We start from the raw sequence: 15,849 nt of genomic DNA on the forward strand, positions 1-15,849 counted from the left end.
AAGTATTTTACAAAGACAAGATTTATGTCTATAGACCAAATCTGAAGTACAAATCTTGGGTGTCATCCTGGAATCTGAATTAGATTTTGGAGCCACATCAGCAACATAAAAAAACAGTATAGGAAACGTAGAGAGTCAGATTCTACCTTCGCTCTGAGTGCTACGAATCGGATCTTCCATATTGTCCCACCTACGTTACTATAATCTATTCTACTGGCTGACCCAAAAAAGCCAGTAACACTGAGGATGGATTATTTGTTTTTAAAGCCTGATTAGATTTTCTGTCAGATTATGTCCCTGTCTGCTCACTGAGGTGACTGAGTGCTGACTTGATGAACGTGTCGCACTCAAACTGCAAAAAATAAACAGTGAAGCTGCAGAAGATTTGGAACCAAATTAGAAATGCATTCTCTGCTGTTTTAAAAACTGCTCAAAACTTATTTTTATGATCTTGCTGTTAAGTTAATGAACATGTCTCTTCTTTTATTGCATTGTAAACCTTGCTTTAACCTTTTTTTCATTATTGTTTTGTTTTGACATCTTTTACTGTCATGGATAAAGTTTATCATTATTATTACATTTCAGTCTGTTGACCAGATTTTACAATTTCCCGTCTTCTGTATTTTCCAGCTGTTCAGGAGTAAAGCGATGGAGCTGGGAGAGAAGCTGCTGCCTGCCTTCAACACGCCGACAGGAATCCCCAGAGGAGTCATCAACCTGGGGAGGTGAGTCTCAGCACCGACCCTCACCTCCAAATGTCCACCTCTGATAAAAGATGGCCGGGTGGCATTTTAAGGACACACAAAGTTTTTTCTTGGCAACTGCACAGCGTGGTGGATAGAGCCAAGTTTAATGGACAAGTCGTCATCAAGGAGGAAAAAACGCTGTTATAGTAAAGCCATTAAAGTAAAGTTATGATCAACAACACACAGTTTCAGTGTTCAGTTACATCCGCGCCGCACAGCTCTGCATATAAAAATAAACGTTTTGAAGAAGCCTCAAGAAGAAAACTAGATTCAAATCGGTAATTACCAAACAAAATCTCAGCTCCACGTAAATTTGCAGAAATGACAGCAACAAAGGAAGAGAATTTAAAAACTATTCAAACAGGCCCTGAACTCTGTGTATTGATAACGGAGCATCTGCAGGCCAGGCTTTATAATGACGATGACATTTGGATTAGAATTAATCTGCTCATAAACACTTTGGAGGATCATATGAATAATATTTGCATGTTTTAAATGAGTTGTGTTAATTTTTAATCCGTTCCAAACAATTTACTTTTTAATCTAAAAATCTTTATTGACAAAATCTTGTTAATGCCACAGTCATGCCACACAACTGCGAGCGCTTTTAATTTCCAGAGCGATTTGACCGTGAATTTCAAGTTCTTTATTTAGATTTGGCTTTAACCCTCATTAAGGCGGAGCGTGGATAACAAACGTGCTTCTCGTTTTTTGATTTAACAGTTTTAAAGAGAGACTCATATAAGGGTTGAAAAGATTACAGGAAAAAAATCTGACGAATGCTGATAACAGCGGCGTCAGTGACTGTGACAGACAAATTATCATCGCTAGCCTTCGTACAAATAGACTGACGTAGCGTCTGTTTGGCTTTATCAATACGCAGCACGATGCGTGAAGCTGTGACGGAGGAAGAACTCAAACATTTTACTCCAGTAAAAATACAAATAATGACACAAATATTTGCTCAAGTACAGCATTACATTTTCTACTAAGTAATTACACACTTTCTTTTAAAAATACTGAAAGTATTAACAATAAAAGGACTTGTTGAATGAAGCCTCTTCTCTAATGCAACATTGTTCAGCAGAATTGTGGCTGAGTCTCGTCTTGGCCTCTTCCAAATCCATTTTAATGGGTTTATTCACCAGTGAAGTGGTGGATCTAGGATTTTTCTAAATCGGGGGCTATAAAGGGTGAAATGTACTTTGATACTTTCCACCACTGGCATAAAGAACAGAAGAAGAAAGTATGATAAAGTATCATGTGAGACAAAGACAAACTCACGCACCCATGTTTGATTGTTGGACTTTATTTACGTTCTTCTAGTAAATTATTCAGGAAACCTGCATCTTCCTCTCACTCCCTAATCTTATAAGCTACTTCCTGGCACCACTGTCGTCCACCTGCTACCAATTAACCCACCCGGAAAAGTGGACAGCTGCTGGCAGATTTAATTACCTTATTCTACAGTTAATTCCTGCTACATCACCAACATGGGCCTGTGGTACAGATGGGCAGGAGGAACCATGCTGCCCACAGTGTGGTCACATGGAGTGACACAAACAAGCTTCATCTGCACCACACACACACACACACACACACACACACACACACACACACACACACACACACACACACACACACTAGTCACTTTTGAGAAGATCATAATTATGCAATGGCAGCAGAACACAAGCAGTCAGCGAACACTGTGCACACAGGGGAGTAGAGTTCTGCTGCACAGCCTGTGGCTCCGACAAAGTGTTGGAAGTCTTTTCTCACAAAGCAAAAGTGATGTTATTTCCTGTATGTCATGTGTTATTGTGTGATATCGACAGATACACATTAACTGCATGGTTCTGGTTGTATGATGCATCAAAAGATACGGTGGTGAAGGGTCAGATGTTACTGAACACCGGGGGACGTATTCACCAAGCTTCCTGGAATAAAGAGCAGCTCCCAGTGAACAAATAACAAGAACAATGGTGATGTATTGGCCTCTTTGTTCAGTTAAAGAGCATCAAAGCATCTCAACCGTTCTCAGAGCTTCTGAGGTGAAAACTTTTCTGGGGAGGAAGGAGAATTTTTAGGATGCTTAAGAGTTTCTTCAGAAGAGGAGAAAATGGCATCACCACGTTATTGAAGAAACGTTTGAAGCAGTTTTAATCAACAGATGCAACACGAAATACTTACATACCCACCAACCCGGCTGAACACTGGCAGGCAATCACAGAATACATTTATATCAAATACATTAATAAATACATTTTCCAACATGTTAAATAAATTTAAATAGTAAAGAATAAATGAGTAAAGAATTCTTGGTGGAAGTTTTTTCAATAAAATAATAAGTTCAGTAACTCATAGTGAAAAATAATTATTAGCCCCACCCAAATAAATTTTTCCTATAGCTGATCGTTGTTTATAGAAGTATTACTGTGTTAAATTACATATGTTGAGAGATCATTCATGAAATTTATGAAATCTGTCATCGTACCGTCAACGTCACAGATCATCAAGTCATCTAGCTCCTCTATTAAAATGCACAAACACCAATTTCCATCTACACAGTAAGCGTGACCTGTGATATTGATTTTTTTTTCTGTATCATTTTCTGCACGTGATTATTTTTCGGATTGCAGTGGATGAGCATGAGTGTGTTTGTTAAATGGGGTGAAATGATTCCTGAACGAGTGCCAGTGTTGATGCTCCCCAGGCGGCAGTGATGTGGATACTCCCCCACCGCGATGCCCCTTCCCTGATTCTCAGATTGATTCTTCTTGAAGGAGGAATCAGATGTGACTGCAACCAGAGCTGCTAATGATGTAGCCCTCAAACTTTAAATGGATGCATTCACTGAGCTAAACTCTCTGATTCCCCTCCACCTTCACAAACCCCACCTCGCCTCTTCCTCCTCTTACAAATTTACTTCAAATCATTATTGGATGTCTGATCTTCCCCAGCATCTATTAGAGTATATGCGAAGTCACTCTAGTACTTTCTGGCTCTACTAATCATGGCCGAGGGTGAGTGCACCACACATTTCCTGAGTTTCGATTTTTCACAGAGTGATATCACCCACACCGACCTGAAGAAATCAAACTGAAGGGTGCACTTCATGTCTGTAGTTTCCAGGTCACCCTTCGAGCCGTTGACATGATACACAGAGCTTGGCTGCACTACTGTCAGGTTTCAGGTTTAATTTAACATCAAGCATCAATCATGACAGGCAGCAGTGAATTCATTAGACAGACAGAAATCTAATTTACCTTACATATTTGAACTAATGTCATAACATCTGCACACAAAACTTATTTGCAAGTGTCCCATGTATCATCTAAGCTTTCACCCAGTTTGTGTCTTGGAGAGATGGTGTAAAAAAAAAAAAAGTAGAAACACTTGGTTTTTGTTTTGCATATTATCTCTGTTTGTGGCAGACAAATTCAACTGCTGGGGATAAAACTGATCTATAATGAATCAACAAACCTTAAACACAAAACACATGGTCTCTGTACTTTGTTTTTCTAATTTAGTTTTTTTATTATAACCTTGGCTCTTCATCAGTATTCGAGCTGTTGTTGAATGAACTTCTTTGAATGTCATTAAACTCATGCAGTGTTTGATAGTGCTGCAACTTATTTTCATTATCATTTAATCTGCCAATTATTTTCTCAATTAATTGTTTGAATTATAACAGGTTTATTTTTATTTAAGTAGGCCACAGCTTACACTCAAGAGAGACAACTGATAACCTCAACATTTTGAATATGATGCTGTGGGGGACAGAAAGACGATGTTATGTGGTGGGCGAAGAAATTCAGCTCTGTTTTTGACATTTTGGCAATTTAGCACCACTGAGAATGTGCTGGAGCCGCTCCTCCCAGTAGTAGAAAATTTTTCTGTGATTTCTTAGCACATTTTTGGATGTGACATTATGTTATCCTTGGAAAATGTAGTTCTCAGTAACTCGATAACAGAGTTATGACAGAAGGGTGAAAAAGTGCCATATTTCTGAAGACTTTCAGCCCAAATCTCCCAAATTGATGCATTCAGAGCTCCATTTGTCTGATTAACAGTCAAACTTGTAAAAGATATTTGATAATAAATCACATTTGACAAAGAAAGAAAGAAATCTTTGTGTACGCTGTTGTTTCTGTTTAGGTGATACATGGTCCATTTCTTCGAGATTCATTTCATCTACACTGCTGACTGAAATGACATGATGATAGCTCAAAGTTTAAATAGATCCATTTATTTTGTACGAATGCGCTAAATGTATTGTAGAGACCACTGGAGACAAACAGGAGAAGGTTATTGATTTCCATGGAAAAAGGAAATAAAAAGCAAAACTCAAGTGTGTCTGCTATGATGCAGAATTTGAGTTGAGAGGTCCATCGGGCACTGAGTCGGTTACTTTCTTCAACTTTCTGTAGCTGCAGCATGTTCTTAATGTGGTGTTCAGTGGAATAACTGAGGGAGAATCAGTTATGACAGACAGTGGAAGAGGTATTGCTCTCCTGTCTGGAGGGTACAAGTAATGCTGCAGATAGAACAGGATCATGTGAAGCCATTGGCAGTAAAACTTTAAATACACGAGAACTTTGTGTCAAAACAGGATGAAATTCTGAAGATTTAGCTGCACTGAGAAGAAGATTTCAAATCCATTGACTGAAAAGCATCAACTCAAATATTTAAGAAAGAATTTCCTTATTTTTCTTACAAGCTGCAGTTGTGAATAATTTATCTCAAGCCCAAAACTTTATCCAAAAACAGAATCAAACTTTGGTCCTGACAGTGGGTCTGTCTGTCTAACTCTGTTTTGTACCTGTGTTATGCTTCTATATGTGACACCTGTGGTACTTAGTCTACCTGTGGATGTTGTTTCTGCTGTAGTGGAACCAGTTGGAGTTGGGGCTGGGCCTCAGCCGGGAGCAGCATCCTGGCTGAGTTCGGGACTCTCCACCTGGAATTCGTCCATCTGACCGAGCTCTCCAACAATCCCATCTACACAGAGAAGGTTTGTGTTTGCGGTTTTTCTCCTCCTTGGTATTATTTAGTATTATATTATAACCTCTTTCAGCCTTGTTGCGGTGATGTTCATTTGAACTGTGATGTCTCTGTAGGTGATGAACATCAGGAAACTTCTGAACAAGATTGAAAAACCTCACGGCCTGTATCCCAACTTCCTCAGTCCAGTCAGCGGCAACTGGGTCCAACGTAAGTGTTGTAATTACCGAACACCAGTACTCGTTTAACATATGTGAAATTAGTTTCAGGTGTTATAGAGACAGGTCTGTAATAAGGATAAGGTCATGGGCTCACATTATTTAAAAGCTAACATACACTCTAATGACACTGTAAGATCATTCATGTTACCTAAAGGTTTTTCTTCCCTGGGGTCAAAGTTTGAGTTCACTCAGTGTCATTTTACATTTATTCCTTTTCTTCGGCTTCCACATAACCAAGATACCTTGATTCACCTCATGTGCCAAAGCTCTTCTAGCTGCTCATGTGTCAACCATCCATTTCCTTTCCTTTTTAATATCAGTTTCATAGCAATGCCTATATGACTCCCATTGCTCTGGGTTATTAAAATGATAATGAATTCAATTACTTCAGGAAATTGGATCTTTCAGATTTACCTGAAAGGAGGTAAAAAAGTGGGGAAAACATGATGCTTGGACTGAAAAGGGTTCATAATCTGGATGATTACAGAGACCACTTGTTTGTGAGTGAACTATATATTTATTTGCACAAAGGGAAAATAATCTTTGGCGGCAGAGCTCTCCCTCATCTGTCTGTGTCAAGGACAAACACAGCAGCGCTGCATGTGATAACCTTGCAGGGGAGTCAACAAAGCAAAGGTGTGCGTGAGCGTGAGTGGATATATGAACACTCACGAACGCCTCCAGTGCAATATCATATCAATCTTTATGAATTTGCATGTGTACTACTTACAAGCGGACTGGAGGAAAATCAACAGCCACTCATTTCAATTTCCACTCACAAGATTAAAGTGTGTTACATAATTTAAGTTTTAAAGAGAGCTGACAACATTTAGACAACAAGAGTGGAGCTGCATGTTTTAAATGTTCTATTTATCTCTTACTAATGATGATTTTATACTTATTAGCCAATTATTAAATATTTTTTTAGTTGTTATCATGATATTTTTCATTTTTATATCTTTAAGAGGCCCTTGGGGGTCTTCAAAGCCGCCCATAAATAAAATGTATTATTATTATTATTACCTGATACCCTCACTAAGGACTTGTGTGTTACTCAGCTGATTGCTCTCCTTTTCCCCCCATAGATCATGTTTCCATCGGTGGTCTCGGGGATAGCTTCTACGAGTACCTGATCAAATCATATCTGATGTCAGACAAGACAGATGATGATGCAAAGAAGATGTACTATGGAGCACTGGAGGTATGGAAAATGTAATCTTACTTTGAAGGCATAGCACGACTCTGCAGAACTCGGTCAGATAAAATAAATCTAATCTCAGTAATGTGCATAAGCTTCGATGAAAAAGTATCCAAAGTGCTTGACACTGACGACAAGTAAATGACAAGTGATTTACACAATCACGAGAGGACACGAGGACTAAGTTTTAGTTGACAGAAAAGTTGAAAGCTGATGAAAGGACCCAACATCTGAAGCTCTTATCAGACATCGTACCTGTAACATTTCCTGTTTATTCCTCATGCTGTTCTACAGACACGACAGTACCGTGGTGAAAAGAGACAAAATGCAATTGCAATATTTTGTGCAGAAGAGGGAGTACTGAGTTAAAAGTAAAATTAGTTTACCATTAAAAACCTTATTTATTGTACAAAACACTTTGTGTGCACTTGTTCTTCTGTAGCGTGAATGTTAATCGAAAGCAATCGAAGGAAGAGGTTCCTGGTACTGTTCAATGTGATTATAGAGCTTTGATTAGACATAGATACATATATTCATGTACCGTTATGTAAAATGTTAGCGCCCCCACTGTCCACAGAAAAAGGTCTGAACATGAACTTGGTGTACGGTATATACACATGCATAAAAATACATCAGAAGCCATCTGTTTTTCTCTTTAATGGAGTTAATGTCGGAGTAAAACTCATTCCCTCCGGCTACAATTACAATATTGCAGACGATAATTTAAGATTGCCATTGAGATTTCCTCCATTCTCATCAGAGGGTCAAGCCAGAGGCAGATCTATTAATTATAGACTCCCCTTCTCCCCTGTGACTTGGTATTTAAATGGCCCAGGACCCCCATGCTATCAGATTAAGTTATATTCTGTATGTTTGCACAGAGATCTGAGGTGAAGCCGCAGCACAACTCGTTATCTTTGGCATTCAAACAAAAGTAGATTACTAATTAAAACACAGTGTTGAGTGAGAGAATATTTTCCAGTTACACTGTTGAATAATTACTGCAAACAACAGCTAATTAGCAGGAAAATCACCAGTCAGCCCTCAGGAAAAACGTTTTCTTCTGAGAACATGGGATTTATATCCTTTCACATTATAAACATTACTTTCTTTTGTCAGCCATTATTCCAGGTTGCGTCTTTATCAACTCTTACTGACCTGAAAAAAAAGTGGGATTTTACACTTTATTTTCAGCACTTTGCGGTGTGATGCGGCGGAATATCACAGACCAGCTTTCAAACGCAAAACGAGCCACAGCCAGACCGAATGTGCGACAAGCACATGAGAGAAAGACGAGGACTGTAAAAGAGAGAAATTGCTGAGTCATTCCGAGATGATCTCAGGAGATGCCCTTCTCTATTCTGTCTCATGAAACGTAAAACACTGAGAACAAACAGCTACACAGAGAGGAAACCCTACATTTGAAGACTTGTTGAAAAAAATGAAGTTGAGACTTTAACAAAGAAATCTCTCCTTCATTTCCTCTTCCACCAGTCGTTCTCTTTCACTCACTTATTAAAGAAGGTTTTTTTCAGCCTGGGACGTCTTAACTTTGTACTTTCCAACACCATCGTAGAGAATCTGGGAAATGCCACTTCAGCAAAACAAATTATATCTGGGGCAGGAGAAGCCTTCTTAACATAAATCACGTCAATCACTTGTCTCCATGGCAACCTGACAGAAAAAGAAAATAGCCAAGAGTGAAATGTTGTCATGAGTCAGTAATCATCAAATTCTTCCTGTGTGTGTGTGTGATGCAGGCGATTGAAGCTAACCTGGTACAGAAGTCAACCGGTGGCCTCACCTACATGGCTGAGTGGAGAGGTGGGATCCTGGATCACAAGATGGGCCACCTGGCCTGCTTCTCCGGGGGAATGATCGGCATCGGAGCTGATGATGGAGCTCCGGACAAGAGGCAACACTACCTGGACCTGGCTGCAGAGATCACGCACACGTGTCACGAGAGCTACACACGCTCAGGTGAGTGCAGACGGCAGGGAGGTTGAGGACGGGCACTTGGAGTTTGAGGAGACTTTCTGTCTAAGTCTCAGTGGAGAGCTTCGGTTCAGGAGGCTCACAGTTTTACAGTTGATTACTAATGTCAGCACCAACCTTGAGGAGCGGTCCTGGGTTCACGTCTATAGGATTCATCATCCAGGAACTGTGAAAGTCAAACCTGGTGTCAGTGTGTCCTGTAGCTGTTGTAGTAGATGGTGGACTGACTGACTGACTGACTGACTGAGGAGCCAGCATGGCTCAAACTTAGAATTGTTCTTAAATTGGTCTCAACGCAGAGACAACCTAATAGGGTGTCTAATAACCAGACCTAATAAGCGGCAGCGATGAATTAAACGTATTGTTCTTGATTATTCTTTAACGTCTCACAGCTGTAAGCAGCGGACGAGGACGTGCCCCTAACTGTGTTAAATAGTTGCAGGTTGTTGTAATTTAGGAGAAAGAATGAAATAGGAGATAGAGGATGGAAGAACAAAGGTTGTGATAAAAATTTATTCCCTAGGAAAATTTATTGTGGCTCCAACCTATAAAGAGTCTAAGGGAGAGTCTAAGGCCGTGTTTCACTCCCAGACTGAAGATTTATCCAGAAGAAAAATGTGGGTGAACAAGGGGGGGGGGGGGGGGGGGGAATACATGAGCAAACCTACCTGCAATTTAGATCTCGTCTTCCATCTGCTCATCTTCAGTATCGTCCTGCACAATCAGATCTGTATGAAGGTCGCTGAGGTCATTGTCTGGAAATAAGTGTTTTAACCTTGCAGCAGCGAATTAACATTTTCAAATAAACCATGTCGGACGTGGGAGGCTTCGGCCTCGGCAGCATGACTTTAGATTCCATCTGTACAGGAATCACTCTCCTCAACCTTGACCAATTACTCGTTTGAAAGCTGCAGGTCCTGATTCTATCTGTGCAAAGCATGTTAGTGCTACAGCTGTTCACAGAGTTGGTCCAGAGTTATAGCTGCAGTGTTTACTGCAAATACAGGACATATATATATACGTTTTTCTGATTCTAAAATTTAAATTATTGCATTTCAAGAGAAAACCGGGTTATGACTGTAGACAATGATCAACTGTAACCTTTTTATTTCAGGTATATTATAATGGCTTGTGCACAAAGATGGGGGTGTCTATTCTCTCTAAAAGGATAAATAATACTACTGATGTTTCTAAATATAAGATGCTGATGTGCTGATGCTCTTGTCCTGACCCTGACAAGAATAGATTACTTTGTACTGAGTCATGAATAGGATCTCTTTGTCACGCAGTCTTGAATTGCTGTTGAAAAAATACAATAGAAGTAAAGAGAAAGAAAAACAGAATATGAAAAGCCTGAAGACCGTCTGGACAGCTGGAGACATCTTAATTGTTGAACTACGAATGGCTTCTGAACACTGATGTTCTGTTGCTTCTGCTTTGAAGGTTTGCAGATCTGTGAAGTGCAGATTGTCTGCTGGCTGAGACAGACTGATATTTTTGTCTTCTTGTCTTCCTCCTCCTGTCTTCTGTCAGCCACCAAACTGGGACCTGAGGCGTTCAGATTCGACGCCGGCGCTGAAGCTACAGCAACAAGGCTGAGTGACAGATACTACATCCTGAGACCTGAAGTCATCGAGAGCTACATGTACATGTGGAGACTCACACACGACCCCAAGTACAGAGACTGGGGATGGGAGGCCGTTGAGGTGAGATACAAAATAATGGATTAAAATTTCCCTCATTGGCCTGAATATTAGAAGAAGTGTATTAAACTTTAAAACATACTAGGTTTAGGAAAGTTTCCCTAAGACACTATTAGTACATTGCTATACTACTAAGTATATTACTCTTAGTTTCTGAAGTCTTTTCTCTTCAGAAGAGGTTTGAAACTGTGGGACTATTTAAGTCAGGACTATTTCTTGCCTCTAAACGAAGTCACAGTTTTATTCATAAAGCCCAAATCCCACATTTGCCTCAGGCAGGGTTACAATATGTTCACTACAGGAAAAAACACAGAAACATAGTAAAGTTACATTATATACAGTCTATATGAGTAACATATAAACAGACTGTAAACATGTAAGAATTAGATTTTGCCAAAAAAGCCCATAAAGGTATTTTGATGTTATATTTAAGTGGCCGTATGTTTTTGTATCATATGATTCTGTCTAAGTGAGTCTGAGTTTATAAATTGTACTCACCTTCCATGTCAAGCTCTTTTAACGACCTCAATTACCCTCAACCAGCTTCCTTGATACTTCCTGGTGCTATACATTAGCCTGTAGATAAAGCAACCCCTTCATCAGGAGGTGAAGGTTACACAGGGAGCACAGTTATTAATGTGCCAATAGACAGGACATTAGCTGCAGTAAACTGCAGAGGACTAACATGATAGATTTAGCATTAATTTAGTGGAGGGATCAGGCTGACGAGTTTGACAGGCCTTTAATTATCTGGCACAAAGGTTGAAAGTGGTCACAACTCTTCTCTCCATGAACATCAGGCATTAACACGTCGGGGTCTTTGTTAATTAGAACGTATAAGCCAGCCCTTTGTAGCAGGGGTAATAATGTGCTAATCTGCTTGGCTAGCTCAGACTCTCTCCATTAGCTTTAGTCAGCTTTAGCATAGCTTGAGCTTCTATTGTGTCGCCAGCTGAGGGCTTGACACGCTCCATCGTTTCCCTCAGCGAACATGAACTTGTCCAGATATAAAACATTTTTCAAGATGTGTACGCACATTTAAACTCTCCTTCTCTGTCCCCCGTCAGGCCCTGGAGGAGCACTGCAGAGTGGAGTCTGGCTTCTCCGGGATCCGAGACGTTTACACCATGACAGTCAGCCACGACAACATGCAGCAGAGCTTCTTCCTCTCAGAGACACTCAAGTACGTCCTATTTCCTCCCCACGTCGCCCTCAAACGCAGAATGTGGCAAACAGCCTTTTACATTCTGCATCCACAAACAATCACAGATATGGAAAGTTATAGAGCGTCGAATCCTGAACGCTGAGGATTCGTACGTCAGTGCTCAGAAGTCGTTAGAGGTGATTTTCTTCTCTTCGCTTGTAAAAAGCAACATGGCTGATGAAGAGATAGTGTTCGGTTTTTTTTGTTCCCCTCATTTTTGGGTCATTAAGCAACAAAACCGCTCAGGATGCTGCTTCATGTGAGCTGAGAGATGAGACAACTTTGAGAAGCAGACTGTGCTGCGGCTCTTAATGTGCATCCACTTAAAAACTTCAGTGGGTAATCATGACATAAACATTTTTGCGTGCGAATAATTTAGTTGTTCTAGATGGGAGCGTTGTTGCGTGACGCTAATTCAGTCAATGGTAAGAAAACGATTCTCGTTCACTGGCTCATGTGCAGATACAGACATGCAGCTGTTAGAGAGAAATAAGACGAGCTTACCTTCAGATCAGCCCTCGAAGAAAATATTACATTCATTTGTTGAAGAATGAATCTGACGAATTCTGTTGAGGAAACTAAAAATGTCAGCGACAGTATTTTGATAGAATCGTCTGGTTCACTGTTAATGTCAGTGAACAATACACAACATGCTCACAAGGTTATTCAGATCAGTGAATAGGTTTGCGATTTGTTCAGTCTGTCTGAAAATAATAGTCCAGTGTCACATTCACATTGAAACAGATTATTGGAATCACTCTCCGCCCCACAATCTTCCTTGTTTCGTGCAGGAATCTATTGAAAACCGTATTTAAAGCTGATTTCCACAGAAATAGGACTCTACGATGAAAACAAACGTGAGGATGCACCTGCTGTAGTTTACCACTGAAGTGAGTCAGCGGAGGAAGCTTCAATAAGTGAAGCAGCATCAGTTACACTTTGTCTTATGGTCGATTTTCCTAAAGTAAAACTGTAAAACAATTAAATATATTTAAAAAAATAAGTAGAAATCTGAAGTGAAGGTTCCAACGAGCTTTGATTTTGTTGAAGTGAAATGGATGTTGTTCATGTCCGTGCAGGTATCTGTACCTTCTCTTCTCTGACGACGACCTCCTCCCGCTGGAGGACTGGGTCTTCAACACAGAAGCTCACCCGCTGCCCATCATCCGCAAGAGCTGCCTGCAGGACGAGGCCACACAGGATAAGACGGTTTCCAACTAAGACTGAACACACACACACACACACACACACACACACACAGACACACACACACACACGCAAACACACACACGCACACACACCAAGTCAAAGCAGGTTCAGAGTATTTCAGGAGCGTGTTATGGACTCTTCAATTCCTTTCCAGTAAAGGATGTTGTCGTTTTACGCTGTGATTGTATATCCTTTCGCCGGGGTTACTTCCTGCTGGCACTTCTTTTTTGTGGACAATCAAGACAAACATGACTTTCATGAAAAGAGCACCTTTTTCTTTCCTTCTTTCCTCTGTGAGGAAACCAGTATAACTTCAGACCCAAATGTGTGGGAGGAGGGTTGAACCATGGGCCATATTGTTAGAAAGAGAGAGAAACGTATAGAAAACCACTTGAGTTTTGCTCTTTGATTTTGTTTCGTTAACCTTGAATGATGAATGACTCTCCTCGGATCTTGTCACGGCATTTTTTCCTTTGTGAGTTCCACTCTCTGACCAAAGGTTTCTTTGCATCTCCTTCCCATCTTTTCCAGTAAACGTGTTTTTGGTGAGATTTGACGGAACAAGGGTTGAAGTCTAATGATTATTAACTAATGTACAGACAAATATGAAATGTGATTCTGGAACCCACGTCCAAACTAATGTTGATGTCATGTTTCCTACTGAAACAAGCTTGAATGATGTTTTTTAAAGTGAGGAAAGTGTTCCGTGTCTTATGCATCCAGGGACCATATTTTAACAGGTGATGTTGGCTTGTGTTCGGGAAGCGGGACAGTGCTGTCTCAGTCCTCTCAGCCTTTCAAATCAGAGACACGAATGGAGATCTGTCGGTTCTGTGACTGTGATACAAGCTCAATGGGAAAAGAAAGAATTTGCCAGTTTGCTCCGAATGGGTTTTCCTGTTTCTGTCGTAGTTTTTCTGCCTTTACATGTGAATCCATTGAGCTGCCAATACTGATTTAAAGGCTGTTAGACTGCAGAGACCGGTTTTCATTTTCACCACCATTCTTTTCATCACAGCTACAGAGCGAATGTGCTGTACATACAGATGAAGTGAGAGACCCCTGTATGAGCTTGTCTTGACTTTTCTTTGTGATCGTTTTCTTAATTTCTCTAAACTTCAGTGGTTATTTTTTCTGGGTTCTCTTTTGATTTGCTTCCCTCAGGTGTTTCAGTACAAAAAAAAAGGAAAAACATTTAAAAAGTTCTGATTTTAAGTCTAGTTAATGCTGATATTAATTATTGTTATGACTTATTCTTACTGTTTGTTTTAACTTTCATTGTTGAATATTTTCAAATACTGATAAAAATAACTGTGCAACTTTGTACATTTAAAACAATCCGGTGGTTCTGTCCTTTTTTTATTGGCTTTGTTTCTTTGTGTGTTGATCAAATTTAAAATCACCAACGTCTCAGTTGCTGTGATTTTGATTTTTACAGATCATTTTCACTTTCTTAAATGTTGGGAGGAGGGAATTATGTTTTTCGGGTGAACACAAAATCTCAAGAACAACTGAAGGGAATTTCTTCTGATTTGGTACAAATGTTCATTTAGACTCTCGGAAGATCTGGTTGGAATTTGATGGTCAAAGGTCATCAAGTGTTTTCTTGTGAACGCAACATCTCAGGGACATCTTGAACTTTCTTCAAATTTAGTACAAACATGCATTTGTGAATTCTCGAGGGTCTAAGATCAAGGTCGCCTCACAGAACATGTTCTTCACATTTTGACCATTTGTCATGAAGACTGAAAGTTCTCTGGTTGGTGGAGACATACAGCAGTGCAGTAAGTATTTAATTTTCTTACATTTTCCAGATATTATTAATGAATCTTGATGACATATGCGGAGGCCTGATATTTATGAGTTTGCTTAATTTGACTGGAAACAATCAGCTGAGAGAGAGAGAACGAACTAGACTCATGTGCTGCTTACGTTTGTTTCAGTATTTTCCTCCAGGAAGTTCATTAACGGAGGAAGTCTCAGGGTTGTGGAAGTCACGACCAGGACTTATGGGTCGTTAAGTGTTGCACCTCTGACTGTGACAGGCCAACAAAGCAAGATTTAATATCACCCCCCCCAAAAACGATTCAGCTTCACCTGCTGTCATCTGAATCCTAATTTCACTCTGATCGCTTCAAGTGGTTTTTCATTGGTTTTAAAACGGGTCAGCATGCATTATTGACATTTAATACTAATTTGAAAAATGGTGCTCAAATGTCACAGATCTGGTGACATTAATCTCACTGACACCTCTGGAAAGAACCAATGCAAAGGCGTGTGAGAGTTTAAACAGCGAGTGTAAATCTTATCTGAGTTACAGCCGGCGTGAACATTAATCCCTTCAGCGATGGCACGATAATGAAAAGGGCAAAAGCGAAGGGCACAATTTGTACGTCTGAGATCGGCTGACAAAGCTCGGGGACGCAAGTGGGAGTATCACTGTCCATTTGAATGCACCAGAGACTGATGGTGGAGGACAAACACTGCAAATAATCTCCTCCCCTCTCTTTCTTTTTCCTTCGCTGCTCCTGAACTCTCTGGCAAGCTGAGCGGGCGAAGCAGGAACAGA

The 15,849-nt window shown here is 40.2% G+C and overlaps 1 protein-coding gene across 2 annotated transcripts in view; it reads left to right on the forward strand.

Moving 5' to 3' along the window:
• Positions 1-14,618, forward strand: part of LOC109633480 (mannosyl-oligosaccharide 1,2-alpha-mannosidase IA) — a 160,124-nt gene extending 145,506 nt beyond the window's left edge. The window contains exons 5-12 of one of the 2 annotated variants that reach the window (XM_020093373.2): positions 631-725; positions 5,637-5,760; positions 5,867-5,960; positions 7,057-7,172; positions 8,930-9,149; positions 10,698-10,870; positions 11,935-12,050; positions 13,151-14,618. In XM_020093373.2, the coding sequence (XP_019948932.2) occupies positions 631-725; positions 5,637-5,760; positions 5,867-5,960; positions 7,057-7,172; positions 8,930-9,149; positions 10,698-10,870; positions 11,935-12,050; positions 13,151-13,292 (1,080 nt within the window). In that variant the 3' untranslated portion in view covers positions 13,293-14,618. Of the gene's footprint in view, positions 1-630; positions 726-5,632; positions 5,761-5,866; positions 5,961-7,056; positions 7,173-8,929; positions 9,150-10,697; positions 10,871-11,934; positions 12,051-13,150 lie in introns of both variants that reach the window. The other variant, XM_069537109.1, reaches the window with a different exon arrangement.
• The last annotated feature ends 1,231 nt before the right edge of the window (positions 14,619-15,849 follow it).

This window comes from Paralichthys olivaceus, chromosome 13 (assembly GCF_024713975.1).
Source record: "Paralichthys olivaceus isolate ysfri-2021 chromosome 13, ASM2471397v2, whole genome shotgun sequence".
Lineage (NCBI taxonomy): Eukaryota > Metazoa > Chordata > Actinopteri > Pleuronectiformes > Paralichthyidae > Paralichthys > Paralichthys olivaceus.